At 41.9% G+C, this 17486-nt stretch overlaps 1 protein-coding gene across 1 annotated transcript in view; it reads right to left on the minus strand.

Moving 5' to 3' along the window:
* Positions 1-17486, minus strand: part of LPL (lipoprotein lipase) — a 24725-nt gene continuing 7239 nt past the window's right edge. The window contains exons 3-10 of the mRNA XM_059696058.1: positions 13374-13553; positions 11769-11880; positions 10824-11057; positions 9223-9465; positions 6980-7100; positions 6090-6272; positions 4538-4642; positions 1-1916 (exon numbers count right to left, since the gene is read on the minus strand). Of these exons, the coding sequence (XP_059552041.1) occupies position 1916; positions 4538-4642; positions 6090-6272; positions 6980-7100; positions 9223-9465; positions 10824-11057; positions 11769-11880; positions 13374-13553 (1179 nt within the window). The 3' untranslated portion in view covers positions 1-1915. The remainder of the gene's footprint in view (positions 1917-4537; positions 4643-6089; positions 6273-6979; positions 7101-9222; positions 9466-10823; positions 11058-11768; positions 11881-13373; positions 13554-17486) is intronic.

A 17486-nucleotide genomic window follows, 5' to 3' on the forward strand; every position in this document is an offset into this window, starting at 1 on the left:
TTGTAATAAAATGTCAATTTTATTAAAACTTCACATGGTTAAGTAAATTTGTTTTTCTTAAAGCCCATTTTATTGTATTTCTTCATCAGAGTCAGTTGGCTCAGTGAGACTGTCACTGATAAAGACATGTACAAAGTTAGCACCGCACACCTATAAACGCAGATAGCCATGACGACCTTTCCCATATGTACAACCCTTTTACACATACACACATATATTTACAGCTAATAAATAACACTTAACGCCAAAGCATTGTTAATATATAATATATAGTGAAGTCCACAGAAGCCAGAGTTCCCAGGGCCATGCACTGATTTGATTCAGATGTTCTTAAGTTTATGCACTCAAATCCAGAAAATTAATGAATTACAATAAAGGGGGATGCCAACCACAAATCACACAACATTTATTTTTAGAGCGAATTCATGCCAAACTGGCTGATACCAATCACAACATTCGTCCTACTCTGTACAACCATATTTCTCAGATGAATGGCAGACGTTATGGAACTCCGGAACAATTTCTAAGCCAACAAATCCCAATACATCTTTTGATCATTCACCTTCCAAGCCGCACTGCATAAGTAACATACGCAGTGCTTCATACGTGAGTATGCATGTGTTCAGGTGCCCGCACGTGTTCACAGTTTGGATTCCCAGCAGTAGCCTCTGAGATATTTGACTTCATTTATATTAATAGATAGAAAAGCATTCTGAACGCAGGAGATCTATTTTATAAATAATTGCTCACTCACTCCTGACTAGTTGTTAAAAACAATTCTCATGACATTTCATGTGGCTGTGGCCATTGAGGATTCTTTTCATCATGCATGATGGTTTTAAGCACTGTTTATGAATATGTCCCCGTGACTTTTCCGTCTCTCTACCTGGTAAAAGTGGTCCTGGTCTAAAATGTGTAGATGTTTGAGTGCTTCAGAATTTGACTTGGAACGCATGTTCTTGTCAAAACCAGGGAAGAAAGAGTCCGACTCAAAGTATGGCTGAAGCAGGGCTGAAATAAGCCTAAAGCCGAATAGAAACCATTGGATACTAAACAACTTCACCTCGATGAATATAGTTGGGAAATCTGATGCTAAAATTATAGGATCATTTTCTTTCTCCATAGTGAAAATTATGTGTCAGCTAAGTGCAACAGGCTCATTTTAACACCTACCCAGGGAACACTGTTAAAATATAACTTTGAGACAAAGCAAGAAAAGGAGGGGAGAGATTAAGCAATAAACTGTAAAGCCTTTTAAGACTTAATTGTTCTAAATTTTATATCTCCTTTAATTTGTAACAGTTATGATGCAACCAACCACAGGAAGTGTTAAAGGTTCAGTCAACTCCATTCTCCACTCCTCCCTCCGGTCACTGGTTCCTGGTTAACTCCTGGGCTGCATCCAATGGCAAGAGGGCAGCCATTCCAAAAAAGGCAGGTGTGTGACCGGTAAGGAATAAGTCCCACTCAGGCCATAAAAAATTATTTTCTACTCAGGCTTGGAGTAAACTTTGAGAATGTATGGCTCCCGAAAATGCAGAATTCCAGCTAAAATATGAGGTTCTAATTATTTGTAGGCTATGACTAAAGTCACTACATAAAGAAGCTTTATTATTTTACCACAAGCCCAAAAAATTCTTATTTCTTTCTCAAAGGGTAAAATGCAGTGCTATTCATATCAGCTGTGTTTTTGTTTTGGTTTTTAACTTTGCAAGATGTGCTATTTGGCCACTGTACTCCTCAAATTAAGTTAGCCACTTTTTAGTATTTGAGACTGTCTCTTAAGGTAACTAACAAGGATAGCTGGGATTAATACTCAGGAAATTTCACTTTTAACCACCCAACGCTCTGGGCGTCTCTTGTAAAAGTTATTCATTCTTCACAGAACTCATGTGCTGTTCTTCCTTCTGCAGATTCTGAGAGAGAAAAAAAGAGAGAGAGGAAGAGAAAGGTGATTTGTTACCTGCTTCGTGTTTTACAACCCTCTCCCCTCCCCCACCACCTTCAGATTTCAACTGGAAAGTCAAAACGAAAGTGAGAATAAACCAGGGAAGATGTGGAAAATGGGTCAGGGCAAGGTTGCATTTCCTAGAGAGGGAAGGCACTATGTCATCTCCTTCGCCGTGTTCCAACAGACTGTCATCCTCAGAACACTGAACCCAGTGGTTTCAAGAAATGCCTGGATTGTGTGGGTGTTTTGTTTTTTTCTTGTGATATGAGACTTCTAAAGAGTTATATCAGAAAGAGAAACTTTGTCTGCTTGATTAACTTAATCACAGAAGGAAACTGCAAAAGGTTGCTAGTCTGGTTCATAATTACCTCCTACACAAGTGCAGATGCATTAAAAAATGCTGCCTAACCATTTGTTGTCTCAGTAACCCTATAATCGGATAAGGACTAGATCATGAGACTTTCTCAGGTAAATTCTTATAACTTATAAATAATATGACCAGAAATACCTTATAAACAGATGGAGCTATTTCCTAATTTGGGGTTTATTTGTTTTTACATTGACATATAGATTTAAAGTTGTGAATATTTGGGGGAGAATGTATGTGTACATGTATGTTTGTGTGTGTTTATATGTGACATAAATTCATGTATTAAACTTCACATAGGAGTCCCTTCCTGAGAGTTAAAGCAAATGTGAAATTGCCTCAAATTTGTGATGAGGAAAAACAAAGCAACGAACCTGTTATTAGAACAGTCTCTATGCCAGTAACTATTCTCCGTTTCAAATTTATCTTGAGTGTCTTACATTAATGTTTGTAATCCAGATGACTCCACCTTGCCAATCAAAGTATATATGCCATCATTCCATTTTTGTAAAACAATTTAAAATATAGAAGTACTATATGTGCATAGAGAAAGCCTGAAAATATAGCAGGCATATCTCAGAGACATTGCGGGTTTGGTTCCAGACCTCTGCAATAAAGTGAGTGTCACATTAAAGGGAGTCACACGAGGTTTTTGGTTTCCCAGTGCATAGAAAATTTAACAAGCATGTCAAACCCGCTGGCGGGCCACAGGGCCCACTGGCCGCAAGTTTGACATGCTGGCTTAGTCTATTCAGTGTGCAATAGCATTACATCTAAAAACAATGCACATGCCTTATTTAAAAATGCTTTATTGCTAAAAAATGCTAACCATCATCTGAGCCTGTTGGAAAATAGAATCGATAGACTTGCTTGGTGCAGGGTTGCCACAAACCTCCAATTTGTTAAAAACGCATTATCTGGGAAGCGCAATAAAGCGAGATCTGCCTGTCTATTAAAATGTTAATCGGGGTTGTCCCTGGGTGATAGAGTCACGGTGATGTTCTTTTTGCCTCTTTTTCCTAATCTACCTATAATCCACAATTATCCATGGATGCATTACATTAAAAATAGAAATTAAAAATAATACAGATATTCCATGTAGGTCTTTAATATGTTTTTTCTGCTTAGGCAATTCTTATTCTGTACTTTTGTCTAGAAATGTAACTGGGAGAAGATAACCCAAAAGCAATTGTTTTTTCTCTTTCCAGATAACATTGTGGCCAGCCTCTCCCGTTGCTTCTTATGTCACTGGCTTGCAGGGCATGATCTAAGCTTTCTCCCTGCCTCTCTCTCATTAGCACTTGGCGCCTGGCAGGGGAATGCGTGGAGGAGTGGAAGTGGCACAGTGCAGGAATGCAGGAAGGGATGGGGAAGGTCACATGCTTAGTCTCCACTTAGTACTGACGCTCTGGAAAGATTCAGCTGACAGCTGCCACGTGGATTAGCCTCCAAGGTCAGGTAGGAAAGAGCCAGGGAGCTGTTCTGAGGGGGGAGAGGAGACGGGTCTCCTACGCTCCCACTCCATTAACTCCCCATCTTTCGAGTTTTGAGATGGATGCTTGGTGGCTGCCCCTTTGGCTCTCTGTCCCTGAGCCGGCTGGCACTTAAAGCATCATTGAAGGACTATATTTCGCTGCAGCTTATATTTCGCTCTCCTGGGAGGGGCTGCATCCACAGCCACATGACCACTAACGTGTGCTGTATGCTCTGCACACGGGGTCATAAAGGCAGCAGGGACACAACACAGGGAAAAGCACAAGTGAAGATTTTGTGGCTGTTCAAGAAGTAAAATAAAATCTCAAAAAGTGTGCCGGGGTGAAGGTCACAGCTGGCAGAAAGAACAGGAAGAGACAGAAAAGCCCAGCCAGTGTGGCTCAGTGGTTGAGCACCGACCTATGAACCAGAAGGTCACGGTTCGACTCCCAGGACATATACTGGGTTGCGGGCTCAATCCCCAGTGTGGAGTGTGCAGGAGGCAGCCAGCCGACCGATGTTTCTCTCTCATCATTGATGTTGCTACTTCTCTCTCCCTACCTCTCTGAAATCAATTTTTTTAAAAAAAAATGTTTTTAAAGAGACAGATAAAAAAACAGATGGACCAGTCTGATGTGTGTACGGAAGGGCTAAAGAAGACCGCCGGACGGTCCTGAGCACAAGAATCAGTGCAGGCCTGTGTTCCACGTGCGGGTCCCCGGAGAGCGTTAGCCCATGATGCTCACCAGTTAGACTTTTTATTCAGAGACTTGTCGTGGCATTTCACAAACACCACAGCTGACTTTCCTTTCTGCAGACGAGACACTTTCTCCCTGGAACAGAAGATCACCCTGTGGGGGGAAAAGGGATGTGAACGTGCCGTATGGAACAATGAAAAAGACCGTTCAGAAATCAGGGCTGTTTACATCCCACGTGACAGGCCTGATTAATTCTTTTATATTTCCAATAATTAACTGTTTACATACGGGCCATTCTGGTCAACAAGACAGCTGAATCAGAGGGTTCGTTGACCTAACCCACTGTTCAGCACTGAAGTCAGCTCATCAGTGCAGCTGGCATACGACACCCTGGAGCAGCCTTAAAACCACAAGGCTTTCGCCAAGGGGTGATACGAGATCAGTTTCACCGCCTCTGAGTGTCTGCCTTCGGGAATTCGCAAACCAGCTTCCAACTGGCCCTGCGACAGAACGGAATACACTGCTCCTCCAGCCACGCCCTCCTCTATTATTATTATTATTATTATTATTTATTATTATTATTATTAGTTATAAAAGGAAATGGCCAAAGAGAAATAACTTATCAATCCTAAGTTTTAAAGTCACATTTTTACTAACAATGTTATATTCGCACTGTAGATTGCAACACCCCTGTACATTTCTTATAAAAGTTTTCAACCCCCCGGGGCTCTCTACGCCATTCCTTGTATCGATATGTGTAGGGTGGGACTGGGGAGTCAGGGTGAGATTATCTTGGCATCTCATCCTTATTGAAGAGGCTGGTTCTAATCTTTGAACGTCAAAGGAACATCTCCGAGGTTCTCTCCGTGACGGCTCTGTGCTTGCAAGAAGCAGTGAGAAATGAGAAACGGAGAGTCCCGACTTCTCACCTCAGCTCTCACACATGACTGTGACCAATGTGGGCTTATGTTGTCTTTTCATGAAATTCAGAAGTACTGTTACTTCCCTGGTATGATCATTGAGGAACACTCCCCCCAAAATTATAGATGTAATTATCTAGCTGATATAGTTGGTTGTTGTTGTTTTTTTCAATTATAGCTGACATTCAATATTGTATTAGTTTCAGGTGTACAGCATAGTGGATAGACATTTATGCAATTTACGAAATGATTCCCCCTGAGAAGTCTAGTGCCCATCTGGCACCATACACAGTTATTACAATATTATCTACTATACTCCCTATGCTCTACTTTACTTCCCCATGACTATTTGGTAACTGCCAATTGGTACTTCGCAATCCTGTCCCCTTTTTCACCTAGCCCCCCAACCCCCTCCCATCTATCAACCATCAGTTTGTTCTCTGTATCCATGAGTCTGTTTCTGTTTTGTTGTTTACTTTGTTTTTTAGATTCCACATATAAGTGAAATCATATGGCATTCATTGTTCCCTATCTGACTTGTTTCACTTACTAGCTGGTATCGTTTTAAAGACAAAGCTCAGTAAAGTTTCATCTGAGTGTTGAAGACTCCAGAAACACTACCTCTAGATAATGGCATTAGAGTGAGTCTAAAGGGAGTGGAGGAAAATAAAGGTAGTTACTTCTTTTGAGTCTCTCCTGCTTTCACTCTGATCTTCTCAATGGCAAAGCCAGGGCTGCTCCACCAGTCGGACCAGCTGAAGTAGGAGTCGCTATTCCATTTGAGCTTCAGCATCAGCAGTTCTCCGATGTCCACCTCCGTGTAAATGAGGAAAGAGTACGTCTTATTTGTGGAAATTTCAGGCCTGGACATAAAAATCAACATATTTGGTTAGTTCTGGGAAACAAGTGGTTTTTTTCCCTTTTCTTCCTCCCAAGATGTAAATAGCTTTATTGTTTGGGGGGGAAGGTATTTTAAAAATGCAAAAAATGTCCAAGAAAATATTCAAGATGAATGTCAATGGCATTTAGTGTATTTCAAAAGATATCTCCATCCCTTTCATCAGTTCCAACATAATATGAACCATTTGACACAGTTTTAAAAGAAAAAATCCATTAGCCAATTATTCAGAGTCATTATTTTCATTGTTATATATTCTCTTCCAATTTGTATTGATATGTGAACATGTGTTGATTTTATAACAATCACAATGTACATAAAATTCTCTATTCTTTCTTTGTTCGCTACATATTTTACCTTCTACTTTTGCCACATTTTATCTAGTTTTATCTAATTATAATTTTTAGAGGCTAGATTGATTTTGTTGATTCGTTAAATCACAATTCACTTAACCATGGCCTCAGTGTTGGGCACTTACTTTGTTTCTAATCTATGCTATTATATGCACCCCTGTAATGACCATCTTTTGCCATATAGATTTTTTTAAAATTCTCTTTAATATTTCTTTTTCTAGGTGTCTTACTCCTCTTCTGTTCCTCAGACCAATGGCTCTGGCAAGTAGCAGGGCCATGGCAAACCCACATGCTGGAGGCCATGCGTGCGGCTACTCACAGGGTGAAGGGGATGTTCTCACTCTCGGCCACAGTGCCATACAGAGAGATTTCGAAGGCCTGGTTGGTCTGTGTGTCACTCTCAGTTCCAGAAAAATGTATCTTTACTTGGTAATGGAAGACTATAGGGAGAAAAGAGAAACAAGTGCTGATCAGTCTTTATGGAAACATCACAGCCCCCCAAAAGCAGGCAATTCAGAGCCACAGACGGGATTTCACTAGTGATCAAGTAGGAAGTGCTCACACATGCTATCAGTGTGGCTTAAAAAGATTTCTTCATGTCTGTATGGTGTTCGTGACTAGAAAAGTCAAACCTTGAATTCTACTCTCTTTCAGAAAAGTGGGGTTGCGGTGGAGAGGGAAAATCCAGGTATATCTGAATTGCCAAGCAGTCCTAGAAAGTAGTCATCTTTGATGGGGTACTTGAGAAATTAAATCAAGTCGCCAAATTACCCATGATGCTTTCTCCATGGATTCCACCTCTTTCTTGGCCAGATGTCCCTAAGTTTCTATACCAGGCATATTTGGCATTTGTTACTGTGTCACCATATGTGACTATGTTTCTTCATGCTTCGTGGGTATGGCTGACCTCCCTACCCTGTGTTTAAGCTCTTCCAGGTCAGAGGATCATATTCACCCTCTGTTCCCCCATCATCTAGCACAGTAGGTATATAGCAGTCTCACAATAAGACTTGTTTCGTTGAATCACCCACCAGTGAGGCCATAAAGACTATCAGTCCCTAAAGCGTCCTAGGTTAGAGACAGCCTCTGAACTTGAACATCTCCTCCCTGCTCTACTCATCTCTACGAAAAACCCTGAGAAGATGGAATGGAGGAGACGATAAGGGATAGGAGAGGCAGCAGACTAAGCTACTACAGGGTGAAAAGAAACAGAATTTGATGTTAAATGGAGCCCTTGCAGGCATCACCATAAATGGAGCCCTTGCAGGCATCACCATAAATGGAGCCCTTGCAGGCATCACCACAGACTGGAGCAGGAAAAGTCGGGGCTGCCAGGGTGCCCCAGAGACACTGGTGGAGCACTGAGTGGCACCACGCAGAATGCCTGGTCTCCTCTACACCTCACACACGCTTCCTCATTCTGAAGAGCCAGGGAAACGAAGGGTTCGCGCATGACTTAAAAGGCTTCCTTGAATTACAGGTGCTCCAAACCTCCGGGCCACCAATGCACCTCTGCAGCTTGTCACAAACCACCTCACAAACAGAGGCCTCTGTCACATCTATTTTCTTTAATAGCATTCCTTCCCTTGGACTTCCACTGACACCACCGAAGCCAGCATTTCTGATGTTAGTCCTTCTGGCCAGGTACCTGACTATCCCTTCTCCTCTCTCCTCAGTTCCTGTAGGTCTTGCTCTAAGTTCAGCTGTGAACAAATTCATAATGAAATGCAAATGCCTTAGGAGGTTTGGTATATTCTCCCCTCCCAGGAATAGTTATATTTTAAAGTACAGGTGATTTCTGCCTTCACTTAAAGCAAACTTTAGGAGCTGGCCAACTTTTTCTGTAAAGGGCCAGGTGATAAATATTTTAGGCTCTGTAGGCCATACAGTCTCTGTCCCAACTACTCAACTCCACTATGGTGGCAGGAAGCAGCCTTAGTCAATATAGAAACAAATGCGTGTGACTTGGTTCTAATAAAACTTTATGTACACCCTCGCCCTTCACGCAACACACATTCATGGGAAACCTGGTGCTAAACCATTCCTAGACGACCTGCCTCTGGGTCTGGGTTTTATACATAACAGAGCAGCTCCCTCACTGTGATCTATTGAAAGTCAGCCCTCGACGCAAGGTTTTATAAGAAAAGAAAACAAAAAAAGGAAACTTTATGTACAAAAGCAGGTGGTGACTGGATGTGGCCCATGGGCCATAGTTTGCTGACTCTGGATGGATGGTTTCAAATTAGCTCTGAGTCTTGTACTAATGGGCTGGCCCATGCTAACGGTCATGATTACAGAGGAGGGAGGCCAGCAGGGCTGCTGCACAGGGCAGGCAGGTTGTGCACCGGACCTTCCTGGCAGCGGGAATTCAGAGCTTCAGAAAAGTGGATCCATGCAACTCCCTCTCTACCAACAAACACAAGTTGGGCTCATTGTGTAGTAATATCATTTTATCATCTCTGTTGCAATGAACAGCATCAGTACGTGTGATGCAATGAGCATGAGCATGACAAAAAAATGGGATCCAATTGATTTTCCTGTTTACAGCGGTCTCGAGCTTACCTTTGTAAGGCATCTGAGAACGAGTCTTCAGGTACATTTTGCTGCTTCTCTTGGCTCTGACCTTGTTGATCTCATAGCCCACGTTGTTGCAACGGTTCTTTCTGCAGCTCAGGCAGAGCCCTTTCTCAAAGGCTTCCTTTGAATTGCACCGGTAGGCCTTACTGGGGTTTTCCTCATTCAGCAGAGAGTCAATGAAGAGATGAATGGAGCGTTCGTGGGAACACTTCACCAGCTGGTCCACATCTGGCGAAAAAGGGAAGCAAAGGACATTTCAGCTCTGTAGAAGTCCTCAGTGAGTGCCTCATCTAGAATGTTCAGGTGCAGTGTTAAGAATAAAATGACCTCAGGCCCTGGCTGGGTAGCTCAGTTGGTTGGAGCATCGTCCGGTACCCCCAAAGGCTTCGGGTTCAATTGTGGCCAGGGCACATACCTAGGCTGCCGGTTCCATCCCCAGTCAGGGTGCATACAGAAGGCAACCGATCAATGTTTCTCTCACCTCTCTCTCTTTCTCTCTCCCTTCCTCTCTCTCTAAAAAAAAAAATATATATATATCCTTAGGTGAGGATTTTTTTTAAAGAATAAAATGGCCTCAGGATCTAGTCCTATGACTTTTTGATTATATATCCTATTTAAGGAGCTATTCTTGGTGGCAGCTTCTCACCTACCTCCAATAATGTCAAAGTTGCAAATTTATAGGAAGCTTTAGGCTTTACTGTCCTCTTATATTTGTACATCTAAGACACTATAAGAGATATCCAAAGTACAAGTTTATTTCAGCCAGTTTATCATATCCTTCTCTTCTATGTAAAGAATATAATAATCCCAAATGCTTCTAGAAACATACTTCTAGAAATCTCATCATAAAGGCATAATTATTAAATAAATAGTATTTTGTCATAGATGCTATGTAACATTCAAGGGTTTTGTCACTACTAATGATTTTTACATTAAATGAATTCTAGAAATAATCACTGATATCATAAGAGTACCTATTACCATAAACTTTCATAATTATTGAAAATAGTAACATTATGCTGTAAGTTTTATAATGTGCACAAAAGCCTTGAACATATTCTCTACAGGTATATCCCATTGTCCACAAAGTATACAAAGTTCCCTTAAGACAAATAATAAATTTAACACAAGCTAACACAATTATTAAACTAAGCATTAAGCCAATATTATATTTTCTTCTTAGAATTTTGGAATATCTGTTGTTAGAGAACGGTGATTTGTTTCTGATCTCTTCATCTCTTTAAAACCTGACAAAAGAAATGTGGACTAATTAACATGTCCCTTACTTTCCATAAAATTCAAAATAACTCTGCTGGTTCTGCAACTACATTCAAAGTATGATAACGTGTGGCAGACAACATGTTATGCTGCTATTATCAAAGGCAGTGGAGCTTCCTTGTCTAAACCTCACCTCGCTTGTCTTTTGTCCCTGCAAATGCATTACTCTGTGTAGTCCGCACTTCATCAGGAACATAACTCGGCTAAAGTGTATATTAAAATGACATACTTTGGGGGATGGTAGAACACTGGGTTGGTAAGAGTTAAGAACACAACTTATGCGAAATTAACTTCTAAATCGTATTTACCTCCAAGGCCTCTCTCTGCAATCACACGGATAGCTTCCCCAATGTTACAGCCTGGTTGAAACGTGCCTCCATTCGGGTAAATGTCAACATGCCCTACTGGTTTCTGGATTCCAATACTTCGTCCAGGTGACCCTCTGGTGAATGTGTGTAAGACGTCTACAAAATCCGCATCATCGGGAGAAAGGCGACTTGGAGCTTCTGCGTATTCAAAGTTAGGTCCGGCTGGATCTAGGCCTTGATGGGGGAGGGGGGTGAAAAGGCCTCAAGATTTAAAAATCCCTATTGTTTTTAGTCTCCATCAGTACCACCCTAGCATTCTATTGCTCACCATTTGAATATAATTGGCAGCCCCATGAATTCTTTTTTTATTATTACTGTTTAAAGTATTACATATGTCTCCTGTTTCCTCCATTGACCCCTCCCCGGCCACTCCCACCCCCCAGGAGAAGCGCCCACCGCCCCAGTGTCCATGCCATTGGTTACGCTAATACGCACGCGTACAAGCCCTTTGGTTGATTCCCGTAGATTCTTATTAGGATCTTTCAATTACTGAGAATCAGAAAAGTAGACTTAGCTCCTTCAAAAATGAAATTTCTGGGCAATGTTAAGCTTTACTGCTCTCTTATATTTGTGAGTATGAATTAGTAATTTTCACTCAGGATAACTTGATTTCCTTCATTTTCCCAGTACTTTTATGAGAGGTGGTGTATAGGCAACACACTCCCAAAGCCCAGGGCAAAGGGAGGAGGGACCCCGTGGGCTCTCTGTGCCTAACTCTCCTCTATTTCCCTTCTGCCAGTGGATGGTCTGCCCATGAGAGCAAGGGCCTATATTCTATCTCACCAGAAAAAAGGAGCGCTCCAGTGAGATAATGGCTGGGGATACCCAGAAAAACACAGGCATCTCAACTCTTTTGTTATAAGATGAAAGGCACTGCTTTCTTACCCGTAATTCTGTTGACCTTCTTATTGGTCAGACTTCCTGCAACACCAGCAGCGTGGGCCCCCAGGCTGTATCCCAAGAGATGAACATTATCCAGAGGGTAGTTAAATTCCTCCTTTGGAAAAGAGAAAGAAAAATGGGTTCTTACAGTTCTTTGCAAAAGATCAAAGCTAAAAGAAAAATGAATATAAATATTGATTTCAAAATATAGGCAATACTGAAAACTAATTCTACTTATTTTAATTTTGTGTTACAGATAAGAAAGACATATACTCTAGTGTTGAGTTTTTCTCTTTCCTTAACAACATATTTGAATTAGAAAGTTTTCCAATACATCTGAAATTAAAATGTATGGAAATTCCCATATATCTGAAAATATATGTATGCATGTATATGCATGTTTAGACTTATATATAGATACGTATATCTGAATGATACACATATGTATACATATAAATACACAAATACACAAATTTAACTATAACCCAATATTCCCTACTCTAAATATCCTGCATCACTTTATTCTTTAAGGTCAGACAAGCAATGACTAAAAATCAGAAAATATTAAAGAGGAAAGAACCACAGACATATATGGTCCAGCCTCCTCATTCAACAGATGAGAAGTCTGAGGGCCATCAGATTTGCCCAAGTTCACTCTCCTGGTTAGCAAAAGAGTCAATGTCAACTTTCCAATGGTCAGTCCAATAAACACAGTTTATTGTTAACCTCTAAGCAGCTGAGTTAAGTAATTTGGCCCTGTTCTTTCAATCCCAAGAAACTTTCCAAGGTAGTTTTTAGAGGATGGCCTCACAGAGTTGTGCGGCTAAAACTGGAAGCTAAGTTGAACTCCTGGCCCTGATCACCTCACATCCTACAGATTGTCCCTGCCACGTTCTTCCTAGCTCACTTCCATCACTCCCCTAACCCTCAACAAAAGTCTGGACCCCTAATCCATGCTAAGGAATAAGTCCTATTAATGTTTTCATCAAGTAGATCAGCATCCCAACAGGCCAAAGCCAGAATAAAATGTCATATGTCAGCCAACTGATAGGGAAGGAAGGGCCCGAACATGACACCTTCCCTAGGCCCAGAAGTTATAAGCTTTTCTCTGTTCTACCCACTTAGTTCTTGGTCTCAGCAAATCTATTCACTATGAAAATATCAAAGGGCAGAGCAGGGCAGGACTATGTCTTGGCTTTATAGTTTTATCATTCTAATCATAATGCTGCTTTTGGATTTAAAAAAAAAATAGCCCTAACTGGTTTGGCTCAGTGGATAGAGCATCAGCCTGTAGACTCAAGGGTCCCAGGTTTGATTCCGGTCAAGGGCATGTACCTTGGTTGCAGGCATATACCCAGTAAGGTGTGTGCAGGAGGCAGCTGATTGATGTTTCTCTCTCATCGATGTTTCTAACCCTTCCTCTCTGTAAAAAATCAATAAAATATATTTTAAAAAATAAATAAATAATGCCAATGCCCATCTAGTGCTGAGATTTGAATTGCCCCAGAAAATATCTATAACTGAGTGAAAAGGAACAAAGACCAGCCATTTGTCCAGCTCTAGCCAAGAGATCTGTGTTGGGCACACGGCTTCTTCCCCGAGTCTTACCGCCATCCAGTTGATAAACGTGGCCACATCCTTCCCCACCAGCTTGGTGTAGCCCGCAGACACTGGGTAGTGCTGCTGGGCCCGCCACAGCCAGTCCACCACGATGACGTTGGAGTCCGGCTCCCTCTTGTACAGGGCAGCCACGAGTTTGGGCACCCAGCTCTCATACATTCCCGTCACCTGAAGAGGATGATACAAGCTTCTTAGAACACCCACCTACAACCTGTCACAGAGGTCAGCCGATTACAGCTACATTAAGTGGGAAAAACAAACCCACAAGGAAGCCCATAGGTTCAGACAGAAGAATCAAACCACACAAATGCTCAGGGGTGGCAGACTGCGGCTCAGCAGGCCTTCAATTTTAAAAGCACGTTTCATGGCCCTAGCTGGTTTGGCTCAGTGGTCAGCCTGTGGAGTGAAGGGTCCTGGGTTCGATTCCAGTCAAGGGCACATGCCTGGGTTGCGAGCTTCATCCCCAGTGTGGGGCGTGCAGGAGGCAGCCCATCAATGATTCTCTCTCATCATTGATGTTTCTATCTCTCTCTCCCTCTCCCTTCCTCTCTGAAGTCAATAAAAAATATATTTATAAAAAAAAGATGCCCTGGATGAGGACACATTTGTAATACCTTAACTAATAATAAAAAAATAAAATATATAAATAAATAAATTTAAAAAAAGATGCCCTGACTGGTTTGGCTCAGTGGATAGAGCGTCGGCCTGCAGACTGAAGGGTCCCAGGTTCAATTCCAGTCAAGGGCATGTACCTTGGTTGCAGGCACATCCCCAGTAGAGGGTGTGCAGGAGGCAGCTGATCGGTGTTTCTCTCTCATCGATGTTTCTAACTTTCTATCCCTCTCCCTTCCTCTCTGTAAAAAAAAATCAATAAAATATATTTTAAAAAATAAAGAAAAGAAAAGCACATTTTATGAATTCAGTAAAATATCAATAATTTAAAGTATTAAAAGAAAAGTCAATCTGAACAAGTTTAAATTCTGCAGCATTACAAACTATATTTGAAAAATCAGTTTTAATACTATCAATCAGGCTAATAAATGTTTCTGAACAGAATTATTTTGGTGGATAAAGGGGCACTTTTTTTCTTATAAAGAGTCACATACACATTTGATTTGCTAATGAAAAAAATAGTTTTAAGCATGCTAATGTCTCCTAATAGAAGGCAAGTTTGCTTAGCGATCTCTTTCTTAATACAGAAAAAAATGATCAACTTCAGCTCACACATTTTCACAAGTCTCTCAAATTCTTCCTTATTAGCATAGAAATCAATGAGGTTTAATGGTCACATTTCCCTACTTATTAGATTGGTCCTGTTGTGACCAATCTGTAATTCTTTACTTCTTGTTAATAAGGGCCTCAAAATTCCAAGTCAAAAGAATTACGGGGTCCTCAAATTAACTATATTTATGTAAATTTTTAATTTATGTTTTCAGAAAGAAGATGTTGGACACCTGTGGAAAGATGCACACTTTGAAACACTTAAAAACTGCAGGTTAGAAAACTGCACACCATCCTGCCATAAACTTGTACACAGCAACAACCTGATTTAAATCCCCAAATCTACCCACCCTTAAAAGATCTGAGAGCAGATCAGATCTTCACGGTTAGCCCCCATGTCCTCAACAAAGGAGATTCTGAAATCTATGGGCAAGGCAGCTTTTCGGGGCAGACCTGTAACACCTTTAACCTTCTAATTTTCTATTGATTCTAATAGAAAAAAATTTCCAAACCAAGAGACTTCATTTGGAATTTTGATTTACAGCGAGGGTTCTTTCAGATTTACACTTCCATTTTGTCTCGTCGATTTTCTAGACTAAGCTCTCTAAACGTGGTCGCTTGCCTCACTCCTGACACTAACAAGCTGCACCATTTTTTACCCCATTGCTGTGCTCTGTGGTGCTAAAAAGCAGGCCGGAGAATGAGATCTTGGCTCCAACCCCAGCCCTGCCACTCACTAACCACAGCTATGAACAATGTGGGCACTGTTCACTGGGCCACCCACAGAACAAGGGCGTCAGACTCAGGTGATCTCCAGGTTACCCTCCACTCATCAGGCTCTCCTGGGGACCATTCTGGTTCCCAATCTGCTTGCAGGGATAAACCCCAACTCGATGGCTATTTTAAGCATGAAGAGAAAACAAAGAAGAAAAAGTACAAAAGTGACGTTCGCCCATTAGAAACTTCATTAAATCTCCTTTGAACATGTCTCAGAGCCTGTGCTTCAAGTCCTGGTGCAGCCTGGGTGTTCGAGGGAACCAGCCAGAACACCCACTTTGCCCAAAACTCTGAGAAACCGGTCCTGCCCCCTTTTTCCTCTATTGGGGATTAGGGGCCACCCTGTGCAGCTGTCTCTCAAGAGAGGAGGATGTCGTTTCTTCAGAAAACAATGTTAACCACTCCTCCTTTCAGCCAGGGGTAAGGACCTCCTAGATCACAGTGAGAACCCTGTGCTTAAAGCACGGGTCTGTGAAACCCAAGCAGGTGGCAAAACTCCAGCACAGCTGTACCTAAACCGCCTTCTGAGCTGTGCCCTGCGCACACAGCACGCTAAGCATTCCTCTGGGTTCCTCATGACAAAGCCGCAGAACCTCCGCGCTGCCCTCAGTCCTCAGCCCTTGGTCGCTGAGCCGTCTACTTCAGGCAAGGTAGGGAAATCTTGTTTGAACAAGGGCCCTATTATAAGTTTTTCTCTGCTATTGATGTTTCCAAATGAGGCAGCCTGTCAAAGAGCAAGGAACCCAACTTACTCCTACTGTGACTGGTACTTGTCTTAACTGCCTATTAACTAACCTAGTCCTTCCTTTTTTAATTCAACATAAATACTGTCACTAACCTAAAGGGGTGGGAAATCCAAGTGAGAACCCACCTTCTGCAGTCTGGAAAGGTTTTTCTAGGTTCTTCTTCTGAGGTTCCTTACACCAGTACCAATTTTTTAAATTTTTTTATTATCAGACACACAACTGAACCGAAGCCCTCCTGGCCACCTGCATCAGGGAGCCCACCTGAACCAGCCAGGGAGTTCACTGAGGTAAGCCGAGGTCAAACCCAGCGTGGCTGGATTGTGCAGACCAGCCAGCTCTGCGCAGTGAAACTCAGACCCCGGCCAGCGGCCAAGCCCCTGAGCCCACGCTCTCAAAATGTCGTGGACAGTAGGACCAGTGATAGAAACTGGCACCATCCACTGATGCTGGGTTAGTTGTGTCATCTTAACATGAGAAAAATACATGTTTTTAAAAAATTCCTAACTTTTAGCAATTGTCCTTTACTGTCGATAACAGTTGGGACTAGAAGTATGTCAATCATTATAATTTAGTACCTATTACCATATTTGCCAGCTCTGACATAATGGAAAGATGCTCTCTCTTTAACCATCCACTTTATTTAAGTCCTTTTTAAGTAATAAACAATGAACTCAGCTCACTAGGGATTTAAAATATTAAAAAACCAACTCAAGTACTTAAGTAAGAACTGCACCACATAGAGTGGCTATCTGGCCTATTTAGAGAGAACTAGTTTATTCATACTTTTGAAAGTAAATATAATAGTAATCTTGTATGACAGTTCCCTGCTAGCCTACTTTCATCTCTAGAAAAGCTCCCTAAAGTTTATAATTGGAGAATGTTGGAAGTGGAAGGATGACTAGTCCAGCCTCTTTGTTTTACGGATTTATAATCTGAGGCCCAGAGATGAGAAGTGGCTTGATTCACATCACAGAGCTGGAGAACAGCAAAACCAGGACTGGAACAAACACCCCCTCACTCCACTCCAGCCCTCTCCTCACTCTCACAGGCTGTCTTCCTTAGGAAAGAACCTTTGGGGATGCGTTGGACAAATCAGGATCATGCCAGGTTTCCACCGACTCCCAAAAACGATAACCTACATTCTGCTCTGTAGTTGAGCAAAGCCTCATTTTCCACATCATAGGAAGGCTGGTTCCAGGGCACCAACTAGGTACCAAGGGAAAATGCAGGTCAGCACTGTCTGGGGGAAGTACTCAGGAACCTGTCACTTTAGAGTCCATAATCCCCAGCCTGGCCCAGAACTGCCTTTAGGAGATAGCATCTCTCCAGGTTTAAAGCAACGCCATCGGGAAGCAAG

The sequence above is a fragment of the Myotis daubentonii genome, chromosome 5 (assembly GCF_963259705.1).
Source record: "Myotis daubentonii chromosome 5, mMyoDau2.1, whole genome shotgun sequence".
NCBI classification, from domain to species: Eukaryota; Metazoa; Chordata; class Mammalia; order Chiroptera; family Vespertilionidae; genus Myotis; species Myotis daubentonii.